The sequence below is a fragment of the Musa acuminata genome, unplaced genomic scaffold (assembly GCF_036884655.1).
Source record: "Musa acuminata AAA Group cultivar baxijiao unplaced genomic scaffold, Cavendish_Baxijiao_AAA HiC_scaffold_481, whole genome shotgun sequence".
Classification (NCBI taxonomy): Eukaryota; Viridiplantae; Streptophyta; class Magnoliopsida; order Zingiberales; family Musaceae; genus Musa; species Musa acuminata.
In genome coordinates this window covers 69,329-85,803 of record NW_027020726.1, presented here as the reverse complement: position 1 = coordinate 85,803, position 16,475 = coordinate 69,329, and the positions used below count along the sequence as shown (strand labels likewise).

The 16,475-nt window shown below is 41.0% G+C and overlaps 3 protein-coding genes and 1 pseudogene across 5 annotated transcripts; 1 reads left to right on the top strand and 3 right to left on the bottom strand.

Annotated features, from left to right (window-relative positions):
- Nucleotides 1-3,256: 3,256 nt before the first annotated feature.
- Nucleotides 3,257-6,428, bottom strand: LOC135660338 (luminal-binding protein 5-like; annotated as a pseudogene).
- An 818-nt stretch (nucleotides 6,429-7,246) lies between these two features.
- On the top strand, nucleotides 7,247-8,642 carry LOC135660335 (uncharacterized). The gene is made up of 2 exons (XM_065176363.1): nucleotides 7,247-8,180; nucleotides 8,247-8,642. Exons 1-2 carry the CDS (start codon nucleotides 7,366-7,368, stop codon nucleotides 8,500-8,502), a joined length of 1,071 nt encoding a protein of 356 aa, XP_065032435.1. The 5' UTR covers nucleotides 7,247-7,365; the 3' UTR covers nucleotides 8,503-8,642.
- A 2,137-nt stretch (nucleotides 8,643-10,779) lies between these two features.
- On the bottom strand, nucleotides 10,780-12,586 carry LOC103984795 (LIM domain-containing protein PLIM2b-like). 3 transcript variants are annotated; one of them, XM_009402355.3, is made up of 4 exons: nucleotides 12,254-12,586; nucleotides 11,715-11,815; nucleotides 11,226-11,310; nucleotides 10,780-11,127 (listed from the first exon to the last, which is right to left on the bottom strand). In XM_009402355.3, exons 1-4 carry the CDS (start codon nucleotides 12,386-12,388, stop codon nucleotides 10,900-10,902), a joined length of 549 nt encoding a protein of 182 aa, XP_009400630.2. In that variant the 5' UTR covers nucleotides 12,389-12,586; the 3' UTR covers nucleotides 10,780-10,899. The 3 variants fall into 3 exon arrangements, 1 of the variants encoding a protein (XP_009400630.2); XR_010506558.1 differs by lacking the exon at nucleotides 12,254-12,586 and having other exon boundaries at nucleotides 10,987-11,439; nucleotides 11,715-11,972; XR_010506557.1 differs by lacking the exons at nucleotides 10,780-11,127; nucleotides 11,226-11,310; nucleotides 11,715-11,815 and adding an exon at nucleotides 12,128-12,166 and having other exon boundaries at nucleotides 12,254-12,391.
- Nucleotides 12,587-13,756: 1,170 nt separating this feature from the next.
- LOC103984611 (remorin) lies at nucleotides 13,757-16,257 on the bottom strand. Its single transcript, XM_009402142.3, has 5 exons — nucleotides 15,917-16,257; nucleotides 15,337-15,366; nucleotides 15,146-15,233; nucleotides 14,902-14,983; nucleotides 13,757-14,262 (listed from the first exon to the last, which is right to left on the bottom strand). Exons 1-5 carry the CDS (start codon nucleotides 16,059-16,061, stop codon nucleotides 14,068-14,070), a joined length of 540 nt encoding a protein of 179 aa, XP_009400417.1. The 5' UTR covers nucleotides 16,062-16,257; the 3' UTR covers nucleotides 13,757-14,067.
- Nucleotides 16,258-16,475: the final 218 nt, after the last annotated feature.

Below are 16,475 nucleotides of genomic sequence, written 5' to 3'. Positions count from 1 at the left end.
ATAAAATCTATTATTAGAGTGTCAATGTGTTTATAACAAAGCATTACTATTTCTTTTAAAAGATATAAGGTGTATTTCCTTTATAAAATAAATATCCCATTCTTTAATCTTGCTATTTTCATGCCTAAGAAATATTTTAGCTATCCAAGATCCGTAATTTCAAACTCTTTGTCTTCAAAATTTTCAATTATGAGATATTATTAGTATAATATCATTTGTATAAACTATTAAGAATAGTAATATCTCATTTATTTGAGTGTTTATAGAATATTATATGGTTCGAATGACTTTGAGTGTAATTATAAGGATAAACTAATCTTGTGAATCTTTACCATAAAAAAATCTTCTCATTTTATACATCGTCATATAAATTCTCAAAGCTAGGTCGTACATGCTTCTCGTAACACTCCCGATTAGTCCCAATAAAAATTAAGATTAATTTATCAATTTCAACTTAAGTATTTTAATTAGGGGTTTAAGCCAAACGAAATTGGTAGGTTAGTTAACCTATCAAACTTGGGTCACGACACTTCTTCTCTTAATTATCCATTTAAAAAGATATTTTTTACACATTTCAATAAAATAAAAATTAAAATAAAATCATCTTTTTGTGACCAATTTAGTTTTGTACATTTCAATAAAACCATCCATCTTATATTTAACGGTAAATAATCATTTGCATCCCACTAAATTCTTTCTCTTTGGTAGCATTGAATCTCATATTTTGATGATGAAACCACTTGATATATATTTATGATTTAATCTGCGTTTTGAGTGATGCAGGATGCTTCGATCAGGATGAGACAATTAAAGCAGGAAAATCATGTTGTGCTGGAGGAACATGTCAGAACATTGGACGTCGGGCCGGTGGATCGGTCGACGTATCGACAGAAGGCTTCGGGCCGTAGACTCGGGCATCGGGCCAAGAAGAGCAAGTATTGTGCTAAGGATATCGGAGTTGCGGAGTCAACTGGCCGATTGGGCAATAGGCTGCAGGAGAGGACGATGCGCCGAAGAATCAGACGAAGCGTCGAGGGACCAATGACATGCCGGACAACTTGGTTAATTGCTTAGGATTAATTGTCTCGATCGAAGTTTTGAGATAAGTGTGCAGGATTAACTACGATGAAAGTGAGACGTGTAGCAGGAGTTGTGCCGAAGTCAAGACAATGATCACGTTGGGAGTTCGAGAGTTCGACGGAAGTTCGGACAGTTGTCGGAAGTTCTGCGGGAACAAATCCGAGAAGTCCATAAGCTTGCCAAAGAAGCTCGTCGGAACTCGCCAAGTGAATCGTCACAAGTCCAGGAGTTTGCCGAAAGTCCGCAGGAGCATCACCGAGGGTTCATCGGATGATCGACGGAAGTTCGCCGGAAGCTCGCTGGAAGAAGCGATTGACGCATTGGAGCAAGTTGCAGTAAATGTCTTAGGAAATCTCGTAGTTAGCACATTGATTAAGTTGGAAATGGGAGGTGATCCCATTAACTTAATCTTGGGGCAATTGGGCCCCTAAAAAACCCAAATTGGGCCGAATGGATCAACCCATTCGGACCCTGATTTCTGCCAGGCGGTTGAACCGCCCAAGGCAGGAGGTTGCACCGCTTGGGCTCAGTCTCCGAGCGAGACTGGGAGGTGCAACCGCTCCAGCCAGGCGGTGGCACCGCCTGGGGCTCAGTCTCCGAGCGAGACTGGGCGGTGCAACCTCCCCTGACAGGAGGTGGCACCGCCTGAGCTCGGTCTTCGAGCTCTGCCAGGCGGTGCAACCGCCTCAGTCAGGAGGTGCAACCGCCTGAGCTCAGTCTTCGAGCTCTGGCAGGAGGTGCAACCGCCCCTGACAGGAGGTAGCACCGCCCAGAGGCTCAGTCTTCGAGCTCTGCCAAGCAGTGCAACCGCTCCAGTCAGGGGGTGCAACCGCTTGATCCCAGAATTCCGGGAATTGACAGTTTTGAGCTCCAAATTTGAACTAGGTTGGGGCCTATAAATACCCCACCCATTCAGCACTGAAAGAACATGAACTTACACCGAAATCTTGATCTTTTTCTGTGATTCTTAGAGCTCAAAATTGTTGTAAAGGCCAAAAGTTCTTCTCCGTCTTTTCTTCCAAGTTCTGAGTTGTAAAGAGAGGAGAGAAAATTCTGTAAGGGTTGTCTCCTAAGCCTGTCAAAAGGAGTGAAACTGTAAAAGGGTGGTTGGCCTTCGCCTATTGAAGGAAGGCCTCTAGTTGACGTCGGTGACCTCGTCGGTGGAGGAAGCCAAAAGTGGAGTAGGTCAAGATTGACCGAACCACTCTAAATCTCGGTTTGCATTTACTTTGAGCATCTTATCTTTACTGCAAACCTCCTCAATAGCTTACTGCCTTCTGTGTTTTTATGAACGTGTTTCAAAGTTCAGTGCTTTCCGAATCGGGGTTTAAGACGCAAATCAGTTTTATCGTACGAACGTCGTATTTCAGTTTGCTCTTACGTTCTGATTTCCATTATAACTGCAAACTAACTTTATATCTTTGCTTTAACTGCATCTCGCCTTATCTTAAGTTAAAGTGGTTTACGAATCAGCTTTTATACCGAAATCGCTTTTATCATACGAACATCGTATTTCAGTTTGCGCTTATATTCTGATTTTCATCATAATTACAAACTGCGTTCATATCTTTGCTGCATCTCTCCTAGTCAAAAGTTGAAGTGATTTACGAATCGGCTTTCTTACCAAAATCACTTATATCGAACGAAAGTAGTTTTCGGTTTTAATCGCAAAAGGTTTTCCGCTGTACTAATTCACCCTCCCCCCCCCCCTCCTCTTAGTGCTCTTGATCCTAACAGCTAGATGCATCACTCCAAGTGTCATTCTCTTAAAAAAGGCTCTCTATCTCCTCTATAATTGTCTCTCTTCATTCTAGAATTAATAGAACATTCTATATATTTTTTTAAATTTTTAAACAATAAATAAATTATGAAAACTTTAAGGGCTTGAGATAATATATGATAGGACATATATTTATGTATCGAACAAGATCTAATTCTTTTCCTAATGATTATGAGAACATCAAGATTTGAAGAAGGAACGAAATTACCTATGTCTATGTTTGGATCTGCTACTATCGGTTCAAACTCTTGACAATATTAAAAGGGTGAACATCGACCTTTTCTAGAGTCGGCTATCTTAAATACATATGAAGCTTAAGTGCAATCATAGTAATTTCTCCAATTGAATAAGACTACATAATAGCATATTGTAGCATTAAAGATTCGGATTGTAATATTGGAGATTTAGATAAAGGAGTATCAATAGGACTAATTAGTTATTGGCTAAGTAGATTTGGTGGAGTGAAAGTAAGAAATGAATCTGATAAAAAAATAAGGATTGATAGAGACAATTCTTAAAATAATATTCTTGGATAGAATTCGGTCGATCTCTTCCTGGCTGAGCCGCCCTTTGTCGTTGGTGATGGTTATTTTCTCTGATTTGCCAGTGCCCTTGTCTTCTGCCTTGACGTTGAGGTTGCCATTAGCATCCACCTCGAATGTGACTTCAATCTGCGGTACGCCCCTATTTCAGCATCAACAAAATGATAAGCTTGTGATGACGACCAACTCCAGCAGATCATGTCGTTCTGATGGAAGAAAGAAGGACCAAGTTTACCTTGGAGCTGGCGGAATTCCAGTGAGATCGAACTGTCCGAGCAACCTGCAATCCTTGGTAAGGCTTCTTTCACCTTCAAAGACCTACATCAAACAATCAAACTCATGCAAGCAACGTGTTGAGGAAGTATGACAATATGCTTCAAATACTGCTGCAGTTTTGTACCCGAATTGACACAGTGGTCTGCTGATCCTGGTAAGTGGTGAAAACTTGAGATTTCTTTGTAGGGATGACAGTGTTTCTTGGAATCAGCTTTGTCATGACTCCACCAGCAGTCTCGATCCCAAGAGTCAGGCGTGCCACATCCAGCAGAAGTATGCCTGCAACACGATCACATCAGAAGCGTACAGGAAGCAGGCAGAGTAATGTTTATGTGAGAAGGCTGATAGATGATCATCACCTCCGGTTCTTTCATCGGTGTCTCCACTTAGAATGCTTCCTTGGATGGCTGCACCATAGGCAACAGCCTCATCTGGATTCACGCCCTTGTTCGGTTCCTTGCCATCGAAATAGTCCTTGAGGAGCTATTGGACCTTAGGAATCCTGGTGCTCCCACCCACAAGAACAATTTCATCGATCTGGTGCTTCTCCAGTCCAGCATCTTCCAATGCCTTCTTCACAGACCCCATGGTCTTCCTGAAGAGATCATTGTTCAGTTCTTCGAATCGCGCCCGCGTGAGTGGTTCTGAGAAGTCCAAGCCATCATAGTGCGACTCGATCTCCACACGAACTTGGTGCTGGTTACTCAGTGCTCTCTTAGCACGCTCACATTCCCTCCTCAGCTTGCCAAGAGCTCTGTTGTCCTTGCTGATGTCCTTTCCATGCTTCTTCTTGATCAGCTTGATAAAATACTCCATGATCCTCTGGTCGAAGTCCTCACCTGCGGTAAAAGTGAATCTGAATCAAGAACATACCATACAGAAACACCACAGCTCATGACATTTTGTTGAACCCTTCTCTGATGCAGAACTGACCATCTTTACAGATAATAACCAATTGCCACTCTTCAAATATTGCATTCGATCAAGACAAACATTATGCTACAGGATTAAGGAGTTTACCTCCTAGATGTGTGTCACCATTTGTTGCCAGAACCTCAAAAACTCCATTATCGATCGACAAGATACTGACATCAAATGTCCCACCACCAAGGTCGAAAACAAGGACGTTCTTCTCTCCACCCTTCTTATCGAGACCATACGCGATTGCAGCAGCTGTTGGCTCATTAATGATCCTAACAACATTCAAGCCAGCTATCGTCCCGGCATCCTTTGTTGCCTGCCTCTGAGCATCATTGAAATATGCTGGAACAGAATGAAGATAGTGAGAGCAAGAATGCCAAATTCAGACATATCAAGCAGAAGAAGAAAAGGCGGCACATCAATTTGTTGAATTACGTGGAACTTTACCTGCGACTGTGACAACAGCATCCTTAATTTTCTTCCCAAGAAATGCTTCAGCAGTCTCCTTCATCTTAGTCAGGATCATGGCACTGATTTCTTCTGGACTGAAAACTTTGGTCTCCCCATCCTTGATCTTGACTTGAATGTAGGGCTTCCCATCTTTGTTCACAATCATGTACGGAAGAAGTTTGATATCCCTCTCTACCTCGGGGTCATCGAATCTGTCGCGCATGGGTGCCAAACTGCAGGTTACTTGGATGCAAGAACAGAACAAGGATTCAAACACTATGAAAGGAAGATATCATACCGTCTTCGTCAAAAATAGTTCTTTCTGGGTTCAGAGCTGCCTGATTCTTCGCAGCCTCGCCGATCAATCTTTCAGTATCGGTGAAAGCCACCCATGACGGAGTGATCCGATTCCCCTGATCGTTAGCTATGATCTCCACATGACCATTTCTGTACACACCAACACAGGAGTAGGCAGTCCTAAGATCAATTCCGATAACCGTTCCCAACTTCGTAGCTTCCTCTCTTGCAATCGAAATGCAACCATGCATCCTGCCAAAATTAAAATAGTCACCATTTACATATGAAAATTTAACAGTACATACCCTTAATCAAGAAATTATACTTGCCAAAAGAGACAACGTCAGGAACAAAAGATCACAATTATGATGGCAAAATCAGAAACATCTAAATTGTCAGAACATTTATCAAACACAATGGCATGAACTCAATGATTCGCTTTTAGATTTCATTGATAGATGGAAGGCCATGGAGTTGCAGAGCAGAGCAAAGTTAAAGATCAATTCATAAAGGAAAGTGTCTGAAGAATTCGGTAGAATTAGAAGAATACTGAAGATAAATTCTTCTAGAGAGAAATCTAACATAAATTTCACTCAACAACAAAAGAAACCTAACATAAATGTTTGGAAGCCATCATCATCTTCCTAGATATTCTCTTGCTTCCAGTAATAAATCTTGGAACAGAATCCACTACAAGTAAACTAAGCTACAAGGGCAAGAAAGCTGCAGCCACAAATTTCCAAGCTTAATCGTATCCAGAAACGCAAAAGTTTCATCTCTTAAGCACTATAAAAAGACCAGCTTTCAGAAAAGATGGGGAAAATTTTGAAGCCCGAACCATTCTCAAATCCACCACATACATTCCAAGAAACTTCAATAAGTAATCAACGAACAAATAACTCAAGACAACAACAAAAATTGCTTGGCGATGGATGGAACCAAACCGGTGAGCAAAAGGCCAAACAACACCAGAGATCCCCGATTCCCGAGTGACCGATCCATAACTCCTCTCTTTCTCACTCACTCCACGCGCACTCTCACACAATTCTTTCTTTCCTTTTTCTCGAGCTCCCGAAGGCTTCCCGTTGGCGTCTCGCGGGAAGAGTGTCCGAGCTCAAGGGTTTATTAATAGTAGGAAGGTCGGTTGTCGCCGAGAACAGCGCCCGCAAGCAAATGACCTTTGACACCGTGTCACGTTGTATAACGTGGACCAATAACGATCTGCCATGTTCTCCGGCCAGTGAGATTTGGAGAGACCATATGGCAACGTAGGGGGTTTGTTCGTGAGTGACGTGGACGGACGAGAAGAGAGGAGAGGGGCGTAGAAGGCGCGGGCAGATGTTCTTGGCGTCGAAGAATCGGGAACGTTATTGTTCTTCCTGTCACCAAAGAGTGGTCTGCGTCATTCGATCGGTCACCAGCCGTAGGATCATCGTGCTCCTCCTTCATCCACCGTCCAAAGCCACCATGCCGTTTTGGTAGACTTGAATTGTTCAGATGTTGAGCATTATTGATAATAAGGGGACTCCAAATTTTGATATTTTGAGAACTAAAAGTTAATCTAAATTCAAATTAAATGGGGTAAATATTGGCTATACAAATGATAATTGCAATCGAACGGGAGAGGGGATGTCAAAGCCAAAGATGGGCTCATAATTCGAAGAGTTATAAGCCATTTCGAACTGTCGTAGTCGAACAAAAACGAGTCGAATATTCAGGAATATGACCCAACAATTTAGAGAGGTTATAGATATTATATTATATATTAATTTTATTAAGAAAAAAATGACAAATTTTCTTAAAAGAAAAAAAAAAACTTGAGAAAGGGCTCGAGAAAAAGAAAAAGAAATGTGAGCTGGCATCGTATGAAGCGTTCTTGACCGAGGTTTCAGGTCATCGATCCGCATTCCTGGCTCCGCATTCCTCCTATTCTTCCTCCTCTCCTCATACTTCCCTCTATAATCCTTCCACTTCCCCTGCTCTCTCTCCCCCTTCCCCGCATCCCCCTTGCGACATGAGATGAAGCCCACCTTCTCCTCCCTCACCTCGACTTTTCGTCTCCCCAACTCCTTTCCTGGAGTTCCCTACTTCTCCCTCAAGCGTCCGGCTGCTGCTCCACGAAGAGCCCCCGGCTTACGTGTCTGCGGCTCATGCAGCGGACGGCCCAGGGAGAGTCCACGTATTGGCGACCCTGAACCCCCATGGCTCCTCCACCCTCCCGGCGCGGCGCCCAAGCATCCTTCCTCCGGCGATGCGCCGCTCGTCGGCTTCCGAATCAAGGGTTCCGCTGTCGGCATCCCCTTCTCCCTCCGCCTCGTGCAGCTGAAGAAGAAGAGGATGAACTCCCGCCGCCCGCGGGCGCCTCCCGATACCGACCTGGGCGACATCGGGAGCGCCGTGTGGTCGCTGGCTTACGCCATGGAGGAGATCCAGAGGTCGGTTCTCTCCAGCGATTACGATGGCGAAACCCGCGCTGGCGCTCCGAAGGACGCCGCCGAGTCCCTCGTCTGGCTCTTCCAGAACGTCTTCTGCACCTCGCCTGATCTCGTCGTCAGGCTTCTCGTTCTCCTGTCCGAGTTCTTGGCCGCTTCCAGCAAGAGGGAGATTCCAGATGCCATCGTATTCGATACGGCGGAGGCTGCGGCTTCCAGGTGCTGGTTCGACGTCGGAATCCTCGACGAAGACGAAGAAGCTAGAAGTTATGACGGTGGACGTCCCGACTTCAAGCGGCGGCGCGCGGCTTACGAGAACATGATCTCATCCGGGCTGACGACCTCTTTGATCCTGTCCAACTACGCGCAGCTCCTGTACCAGTACGAGAAGGATCTCGACAGGTGAAACCCGACGCAACATCTCGGAGAGATGGACTCATCGTTGACCATTGATGTACTTGGTGACAGGGCGGAGTACTTCTTCAGATGGGCGGTGATGCAGGAACCCGCGGACGCGGAGGCGATGAGCAGATACGCTTTCTTCCTGTGGCGCGGGCGGGGCGACCTCGAGGCCTCGGAGGAGATGTTCCTGGAGGCATTGCAGGCGGACCCTGAGAGCCAACACCATGGGGGAAGCTATGCACTGTTCCTGTGGAGCACCGGTGGACTGGGGACTTGCTATCCCCTCGGAGATGGTGGTGATGCGGATGGTGAAGAACCGTGACTCTAATCTCAGCATCACTGAGGTTACGAGGTTGTCACGACCCAGCACAGACTCATGTGTGGACCATTTCCAACAAGGTTTTGAACCTTCCATATATATCTTACAGATCTTGTTATATACAATATTTTACCGACACCCTCTGTCATTCTTGTTCCTGCATGTTCTGTTTGTCACTTGTTTAGAATCATTAATGAATCTTCTAAAATTTCAAACAAATCATAAAAATAATCTTTCTAAAATACTCTTCTATATGTCACTGTAGCTAAGACTTGTTATGGATCCTTCTCTTAGAACTACTTAAATACCTAAATCAAGATTTAATTAAATATTTTTGTTTTCTTTTTTTTTTTATGTATATAAGGGTTAATTATAAATTACTCTTGTAATTATTTACATTTAATATTCTGATCTTTATACTTTCCAAAATTATATTGGGATTCGTATACTTACCAAAGTAAAATATTAAAATCCCTATAAAGGTTAAAAAAATAATTTCGGTTAAAAATCAAGAAAGAAAGAAGAGTTTTAGAGTAATGAGGTTAAATATTTCACTAAGTATAAAGATCTTAATATAATTTTTGAAAATATGGAGGTTGAGATACTAAGGGTGGTTAATTACATGAATAATATATAATTAGCCCTATATATAAAGAATAAAAAATTATTCAAAAATAGTATTAATAATAATAAAAGATCTAATACACTAATGAACAAACAACTCCTTCAAACAAAAATGATAAAGGGGTCGGTAAGATAATGTGTACAACAAGATATATAAAATATATATGGAAGGTTCAAAACCTTATTTCAAATGATGAGTTAATTATATATTATCCTTCTAGTTAGTTATATTTAGCATTTTAGTCTTTATATTTAAAAGGTTATATTAGCATCCCTACACTCACGAAGTAAAACATTCAATTTTATTTCTCCTCGTATCATCGACTCTACTGATGGAATATACCGCATGTGTTGTCACATACAAAAAATAGCATTAAAAAGGGATTAAAAAAATATAATTTTGGTCCTTGCTGTTTAAAGAGATTAATTTCACAAAGAGCCACCGGCCTTGCATACGCCATCGATGCTATCGTTAGATAGGTTGTCCGGGAAGATAGCAAAGCAACTGTTGGGTAGGTTGTTCAGGGGGATAGTGAAACCGGAGGCAATGATGGTGAAGCAGGAGAAATGAGACAGTGCATGAGATGAGAATAACCACTGACACTATTATTGGGTAAGCCATTTAGTAGAATAACAAAGTCAAGAGAGGAGGATAGTAAAGCGGTGTAGGAAATGGGAAATGAGATGGTGTAGGAGATGAGGATCACCATTGACATCGTAGTTTGGGAAGCTATCCGAGAGGGTAGTGAAGCAACATAAATATGATGGTGTAGGAGATGAGAATAATTATCGACACCCACTATTGGTAGGCCATTCAAGAGGATGACAAAGCTCTCACAAAAATTATCCTTTTATGAAATTAATCTCTTTGAATAGTGAGGATCGAAATTAATTTCTCACAATATCTTTTGTTAGTAGAGTCGATGACGTGAGGAGAAACGAGGTTAAATATTTTATTTTCATAAATATAGGGATACGAATGTGACTTTTTAAAGTGTAGGGACTGTAATACTAAACATAACTAGATAATTTATAATTAACCTATCATTTAAAACAAGGTTTTGAACTTTTCATATATACCTTACCTATCTTGTTGTACGTAGGGATATGAACGTGACTTTTTAAAGCGTAGGGACGGTAATACTAAACATAACTAGATAATTTATAATTAACCTATCATTTAAAACAAGGTTTTGAACTTTTCATATATACCTTACCTATCTTAGTCTTTTTTAATTAGTCTTTGAACTGTTTGTTAATTAGTCTTTTTTTTCCTATAATAATTGAATCAAAATATTTATTATTATTAATATTATTTTTAAATAATTTCCCTACTCTTTATATATACCAAAAAAAAGAAAACAAAAATATTTAATTAAATCTTGATTTAGGAATTTAAGTACGTCAAGAGAAGGATCCAAGCCAGCCTGGGCTACAATGACTTCGGGAAGAGTATTTTAGAAAGATTATAATTGTTATTTATTTGAAATATTAGAAGATTGATTGATGATTCTAAACAAGCGACAACAATGTGGTATTGGATTTAAGAGGTGCAGCAGTAGCATGCATCCGTCACACAAAGCTTATACTCTTTTATGATGTGGGATGGGCTAACTCCTGTTCTTCTGCTTGGGTTAACCCGTTCCTCTTGCCTAAGCCGGAGCCCAATTCATATCATTCGTGTCCAAGATTACGCTTTTCGATCGATTACTGCCCGTTCTACTGAAAAGCACATTTCAGCTCGACGATTCTGGTTTTGACCGAAGCCATCATACATTACAGAGGGTGCAGTCGCTTATTATTGCTCACAGGTTCAGAGCTCCGCTTCAAAGAAGCCACCCGGCCTAGGTGGTTGTAGCTCCCCTTCTCCTTGAACAGCTGCGCGAAGTGGTGCTTGCAGTAGAGGATGCCGTCGAGGGCGGCGTAGGAGGAGGGCGTGAGAGTGCAGCCGCCATGGGAGCACCCGAAGCAGGTCTTGTGGTACGACTCACCTTCCACGGTCAGCTACCAGAAACAAAGATCGAAAGGGGGGAGGGTTTGACGAATTCATCAAGTTTGCCAACCTTTGAAGCTCATCATTGCACTGTGTGTACCGTTCAAACCTTCTCCAAGGGGTACGCTGATTTCCTGCAGCTGGCACAGTTGTCCTGGGTTTCAGAGAACATGGAGGAGACCTTGTTTGGAGTCCTAGACTGCAAAGACATGGCCATTAGTTATCAGCTATGTCTTAGTCCAAGGATCGAACTTTCCCATTTAGCTGAAGGTAGTAGATGCACGGCATACATAACAATTCATTCCTCTCACCAGACTTTGCACCTTGGATCACAAAAGCATCATTAGGCCATAAGGAAATAGTTAATTCTAAAAGAGTTAATCTTTATCTGAATTGTTGGCTTTTAGCTCTGTTAACTTGATGGAGAAATGTGGAAGATGACTAGTGTTTCCATCTTCATGTATCACAGATACATTCTATATCGTTTCAGAACTTTTGGAATGAATTCTAATGGGGCTTGCATTCCATTTTCATTCATAAAATAGGAAAAAAGAGAAGAATCAAGTGAAAGTTTATGGGATAAGACTCTGACTATTACCTGCTGGGAACTTTTTTGGTGAAGCTGCCTGTCTCCTTGAACAGCTGCTCAAAATGAGGCTTGCAGTAGAGGATGCCATCCATGAAAGAGTAGCTGCACATCTGTAAGAAATATGTAGGAAGAGAATATTAGCATTTTCACCTGTGCCTAGCAAACCTCTAACATAGATGATTTCTTGTCTTGAGAGAAACAAAGTGTCTTTTCTTCTTGTTGTGAGGGCTACATAAGGAATATAAAAAGCATGTTGCATGTTCTTCAAGTGTAACAATCGGCTACAAACCTATAACAAAATGCCATTATGAAGAAAAGAATGTGGCACTCTGAGAATACTATACTATACCCATTTAGTGATGCAATATATGTTTCTTGAATTAATGACATGAATAGTTCTTTATGCTAGCAATCAGGGAACAACAAGCATCTTTTGTTCACGGTGGATGTGAGAGATGCACCTGCACAAAAATCCAAAGGAATTGGTGAAATTAGAGCAATTCACTTGGCTCCACATTGCTTCATGCTGCTTGAGAATTCAAACTTACAGAAAGGGTTCCTTTGCAGTGGCTGCACTTGAAGCAAGTCTTGTGATAAGGGACTCCATCAGCTGTCAAGAGATCGATGAAATGGACCGTCTCGTTGCATGCATTGCACTTGTCCTGGGTGCCAGTGAAAGACATGGTGATGATCCAAGCAATTCAAAGTATCTGGCTCAGCACAGGAGCAACTGCTAACTCTGCTGATATGTGCTTTTGCTAAGAACAACTAGGAATGGAGTTGATGCAGGAGTTCTTGTGATGCATCTCTCCCCTCCCCCCTGTTTGCAATGAAGGGGAGAAAATCAAAGGTGAAAGGAGGGGGAGGGAGAAGAGATTTGAGAAATTAAGGCTTTAAAGCATGAGAATTAGGTGCTGTTTTGGTGAAGAAAGATGGGGAAGGGGAGGAAAGATAGGAGACAAAACAGGAGGCATGCATGTCTTGAAGACCCAGTCAAGGATGTGCCAGAGGGAATGGTGTTTGCAATCCAATCTGTATATATTAATATCAGGAAACATAGAACTCTTCATGGATTGCCTAATTTGGGTGTCTCATAATTCATGAACTTTGAATGAGAAGATTTTTTTTTTGAAGATGCTGCTTTATTTATGTTGGAAAAGAACTTGGTCCTTTGCACTCTCAATGGAAGAAGGCCAAGCTGTAGCCAAACACATTCTGATTCTTGAGTAAGGTTGTTCTAAATTGAACATACTTTTCTTATGATGATCATAAAACTTTGTCTCAGATGAAAAAAATTGCTAATTTAAAAGCCACAGCTAATTCTTGTTCTTAGGTTCTGATCTGGTCCAATCAGAATCATGGTTCCCTGGGTGCCAAAAGTTTTGAACCTTTGTAATCTATGTCAATGTATCATTTTCTTTTTGGATTTTGAGGAGGAATGTGATGCAAAATGTGTCAGGAGGTTGAATAGAAACATAGTTCTTTTGAACTTTCTGAAAATAAGGTTTCAAGGATGAAAAAAGTGACAGATCATCAAAAAAATTGCTACTGATCACTGCACTGAGAAATAAATAATTTTTAAGTGCTTTTTTTTGGCCATTGGTGGATGAATCAAAGATTTCTGTGCTCCATGGTATATGATTTGTGGGATTTTTATGCAAACATGAAGAGTTTTAGTTGATATGCAGATTGCAATGTCTTTCTGCAGTACTATGCAAAAAGGATTCTTTCTTTATATATTTATATTCATATTCTGCATATAGTTAGATGTACTTCACTAATCAGATCAATAAAAAATATTTCTATGTGCATTTATAGAAATAATTTTACTGAAGATGCATATTAAGTAGCATAAATGATGTCCTTTGGCCTGTTGTTGTTGTCCCATGATGCAACTCAGCAACTACTAACAATTAAAGCCAAAACTGTAGATGAAGGCAACTTGCAACTGCTTCTTCCTCATACAATCACTGTAAGATGGCAATGCCATTGACAGATTTAGTAGAGATTACAGAAAACAATCATATTGTGTAAGTTGTCTTACTGAGAAGGACATGAACATGGCATTTAATTAAATTTTGGATTAAATACACATATGATTCTTTACATTGAAAAGTAAGAACAAAGCTGTGCACATGTAAATTAAATCATACACATGAACATCACAGTTAACAGATCAAACACATTGATTCTCAACCAAATCACACACTCTCTCTCTCTCTGTGAACAATCAACACAACCTGTCAGAGAAAGCTGCATCTGAAGGACTGACACTACACACTCAGAAAACTCAAGAATCACAAGAACAGATTGGAGGTGAATAGTCTCTTCAATCTGTTCTCTTGTAGTCAACTTTCAGGCCTTAAAAGAACCCAAAAATCCTCTTTGGAGTGAGCCCGGTGGCACGATATTTTGCAGCCTTCTCCTCAGCCTTGAGGGCCTCTTCGCCATGCTTAGCCTCAGCAATTGCTCTCTTCTCTTCTGCTTCCTTGTGAATCAAGGCAATCTTGTTTTTTACTTTCTCCGCATGCTCTGCTTTCTTCTTTTCCAGTTCTTCCTGCATATTGTTGGTTTTGAATTTGCATAAGTTCTTCCAAATCATGCCAATAAACACATTCATTGTATATTGTTCTTCTTCGTCTTCTTCTTTTTACTTTTGATCTCTTCAAGAGATGCCTTAATTTGATGAACATGCTGGTCATAACTTCAGAAAATATTTTGGCCCACCAAAATGCTAAATCAACCATGTTAAGAGTGGAGAAGATGCTGCAATTTGGCCTAAAATAGTTATTGTTGAGTCCATGATATTATGCTAAGGTAGGATGCACAATATTTTAAACTTTCTAATTCTTCACATTTCAACTGAGAAAGAATGATTTTCTCAAAAGAAAAATCCTAAAATGGTGGGTCAATCCCTAAACAATGAGTTCAAACCTTATACTGGAGGTAAATGATAAGAATAGATTGCTTGAACTTTCCATTGTTGCCTTTTTATTTCAGCAAATGGATTATTGCATTTAACACAAAATCTTAATCAAATTACAAGCATTGGTATCATGAACACCCATGTCAATCCACTATAACCCACCTTGCAGTTAAAGCAACTCAAAATTTTGGTTTGTGATGTTATAAAAATGATTTCAATGGCTCATAAGATAATTTACAACTGGGTGGAGTGATGGGAGAAGTTGCTCACCTCTTTCTTTTTCAGCTCAGCTTCCACCTCAGCCTTCTTTGAGTTCTCCCATGCACTAATGGATGACATCTTCTTGAGAGCCCTGTTTGACATTGCAGATGCATAGGCTTCTGATTATATTATTCAGTGAGTGAAATGTATTTTTGATGTTACCACTGTTTAATTAAATTCAATGCCTTGATGGGGCACTATTTTAAATAGCCACAAGGAAAAGATGAGGAATATGAGCCATAAGCTTGCTTACTTGTTTTCTGCCTTAACCTTTTCATTTTCCTCCCATGCCTTGATCAGTGACAATCTCTTCTCTGTTGCAACCCTTGCAAGAGCAGTATCTGGAAGAGCAATACCAAAAATTTCTCTCTTTTTTAGCTTTGATGATTCAATTCATAGAAGAAAGAACTAAAGATTCAGACACTGTATTGTGAGAACACCTACCTCTGTCATTTGCAGAAGGTTCCACAACCTCTGTGAAAAAGAGAAGGCCAAAGTCATATCTCTCAAGCATTAAATTCATATACCATGATGCACTTCATAAAATATAAATCATGAATACCATGTGAAATATTAGCTGAACCCTTAATGGACTTGAGAGCAATAAGGCAAAGCTTAAAAGTATTACTCAAGTTTGTGAACTTAACTATTTGCCTTCCTATATATTTAAATCATTTTGTATTCCATATCAAAAGTAATTGAGACTAATGAAGTTGGCATCATAGTTTCAGACATGAATACAGGCAAGAATTCATTAACATGTATCTATAAATATGAGCCTAATTAATGGTCTAATAAAACCAGAAGCCAGGAGCCATGAATTTACATTTGAGCTACCTGAAAGGGATTCCATACTAGCAAAAGAAAAGATCAATATCAACAAGAGGAAGACACTCTGCTTGTAATTTAATTGCATATCACAAGAAACATTAAGGTTCAATTGAACACAAAGAACTAACCATAATATGAGGAAGAGAAGACCAGTAGAAGAGGAAACAAAATGCACAAGACCATAATATCTCACGTTCTACGATGGCGAGAGCCTTGGAGTCATCGGGCTTCTCCTCCGAGGCCGGCACGATGGCCGTCTTCTCCTCCTCCACGTCCTTCACCACCGAGGCTCCCTCCGCTTCCACTTCCACCCTGGCCGCCGGCTTCTCCTCTGCCATCTCCCACCAACTAAATCACACACACCCGAAAGTACTGCCCAAGAGAGCTCAGCAAGCTGTGCCTCAGATTCCACCAAGACACACGAAACAAAGGACGAGCTACTACCGAGCACAGATTTATATATTGGAATGAGAATTCACGTAGGAGTTCCCTCAGGATTCCTTCGGGCCCTTCAACCGGAGCTGGGATTCCATTATGTGGCTGCCATCACACAAATGCAAGTCATCTGGACCACATGACACAAGCTTCGCTGTCGTCCCCTCCCCCCACTGCAGCGATAGCTTTTACGCGCCGCGATAAAGCGTGGACCATTACATGGAAGCAGATCCACTGCATCATGCGGAGCATGATTCGGTTCAAGGAATCCAATCGTTCAGATTCATGAGTTCATGTCTCTATCTCATTCATTACCT

Bases quoted from the DNA above. Each gene is read 5' to 3' on its own strand.
- LOC135660335 (XM_065176363.1), top strand. From the start codon at position 7,366: ATGAAGCCCACCTTCTCCTCCCTCACCTCGACTTTTCGTCTCCCCAAC. The intron at 8,181-8,246 runs GTGAAACCCGAC...ACTTGGTGACAG, and splicing joins TACGAGAAGGATCTCGACAG to GGCGGAGTACTTCTTCAGAT.
- LOC103984795 (XM_009402355.3), bottom strand. From the start codon at position 12,388: ATGTCTTTCACTGGCACCCAGGACAAGTGCAATGCATGCAACGAGACG. The intron at 11,816-12,253 runs GTAAGTTTGAAT...TATTTCTTACAG, and splicing joins ACTGCAAAGGAACCCTTTCT to ATGTGCAGCTACTCTTTCAT. The intron at 11,311-11,714 runs GTAATAGTCAGA...TTTGCAGTCTAG, and splicing joins ACCAAAAAAGTTCCCAGCAG to GACTCCAAACAAGGTCTCCT.
- LOC103984611 (XM_009402142.3), bottom strand. From the start codon at position 16,061: ATGGCAGAGGAGAAGCCGGCGGCCAGGGTGGAAGTGGAAGCGGAGGGA. The intron at 14,984-15,145 runs GTAAGCAAGCTT...AATGTCAAACAG, and splicing joins AAGGTTAAGGCAGAAAACAA to GGCTCTCAAGAAGATGTCAT. The intron at 14,263-14,901 runs GTGAGCAACTTC...AACAATATGCAG, and splicing joins CTGAGCTGAAAAAGAAAGAG to GAAGAACTGGAAAAGAAGAA.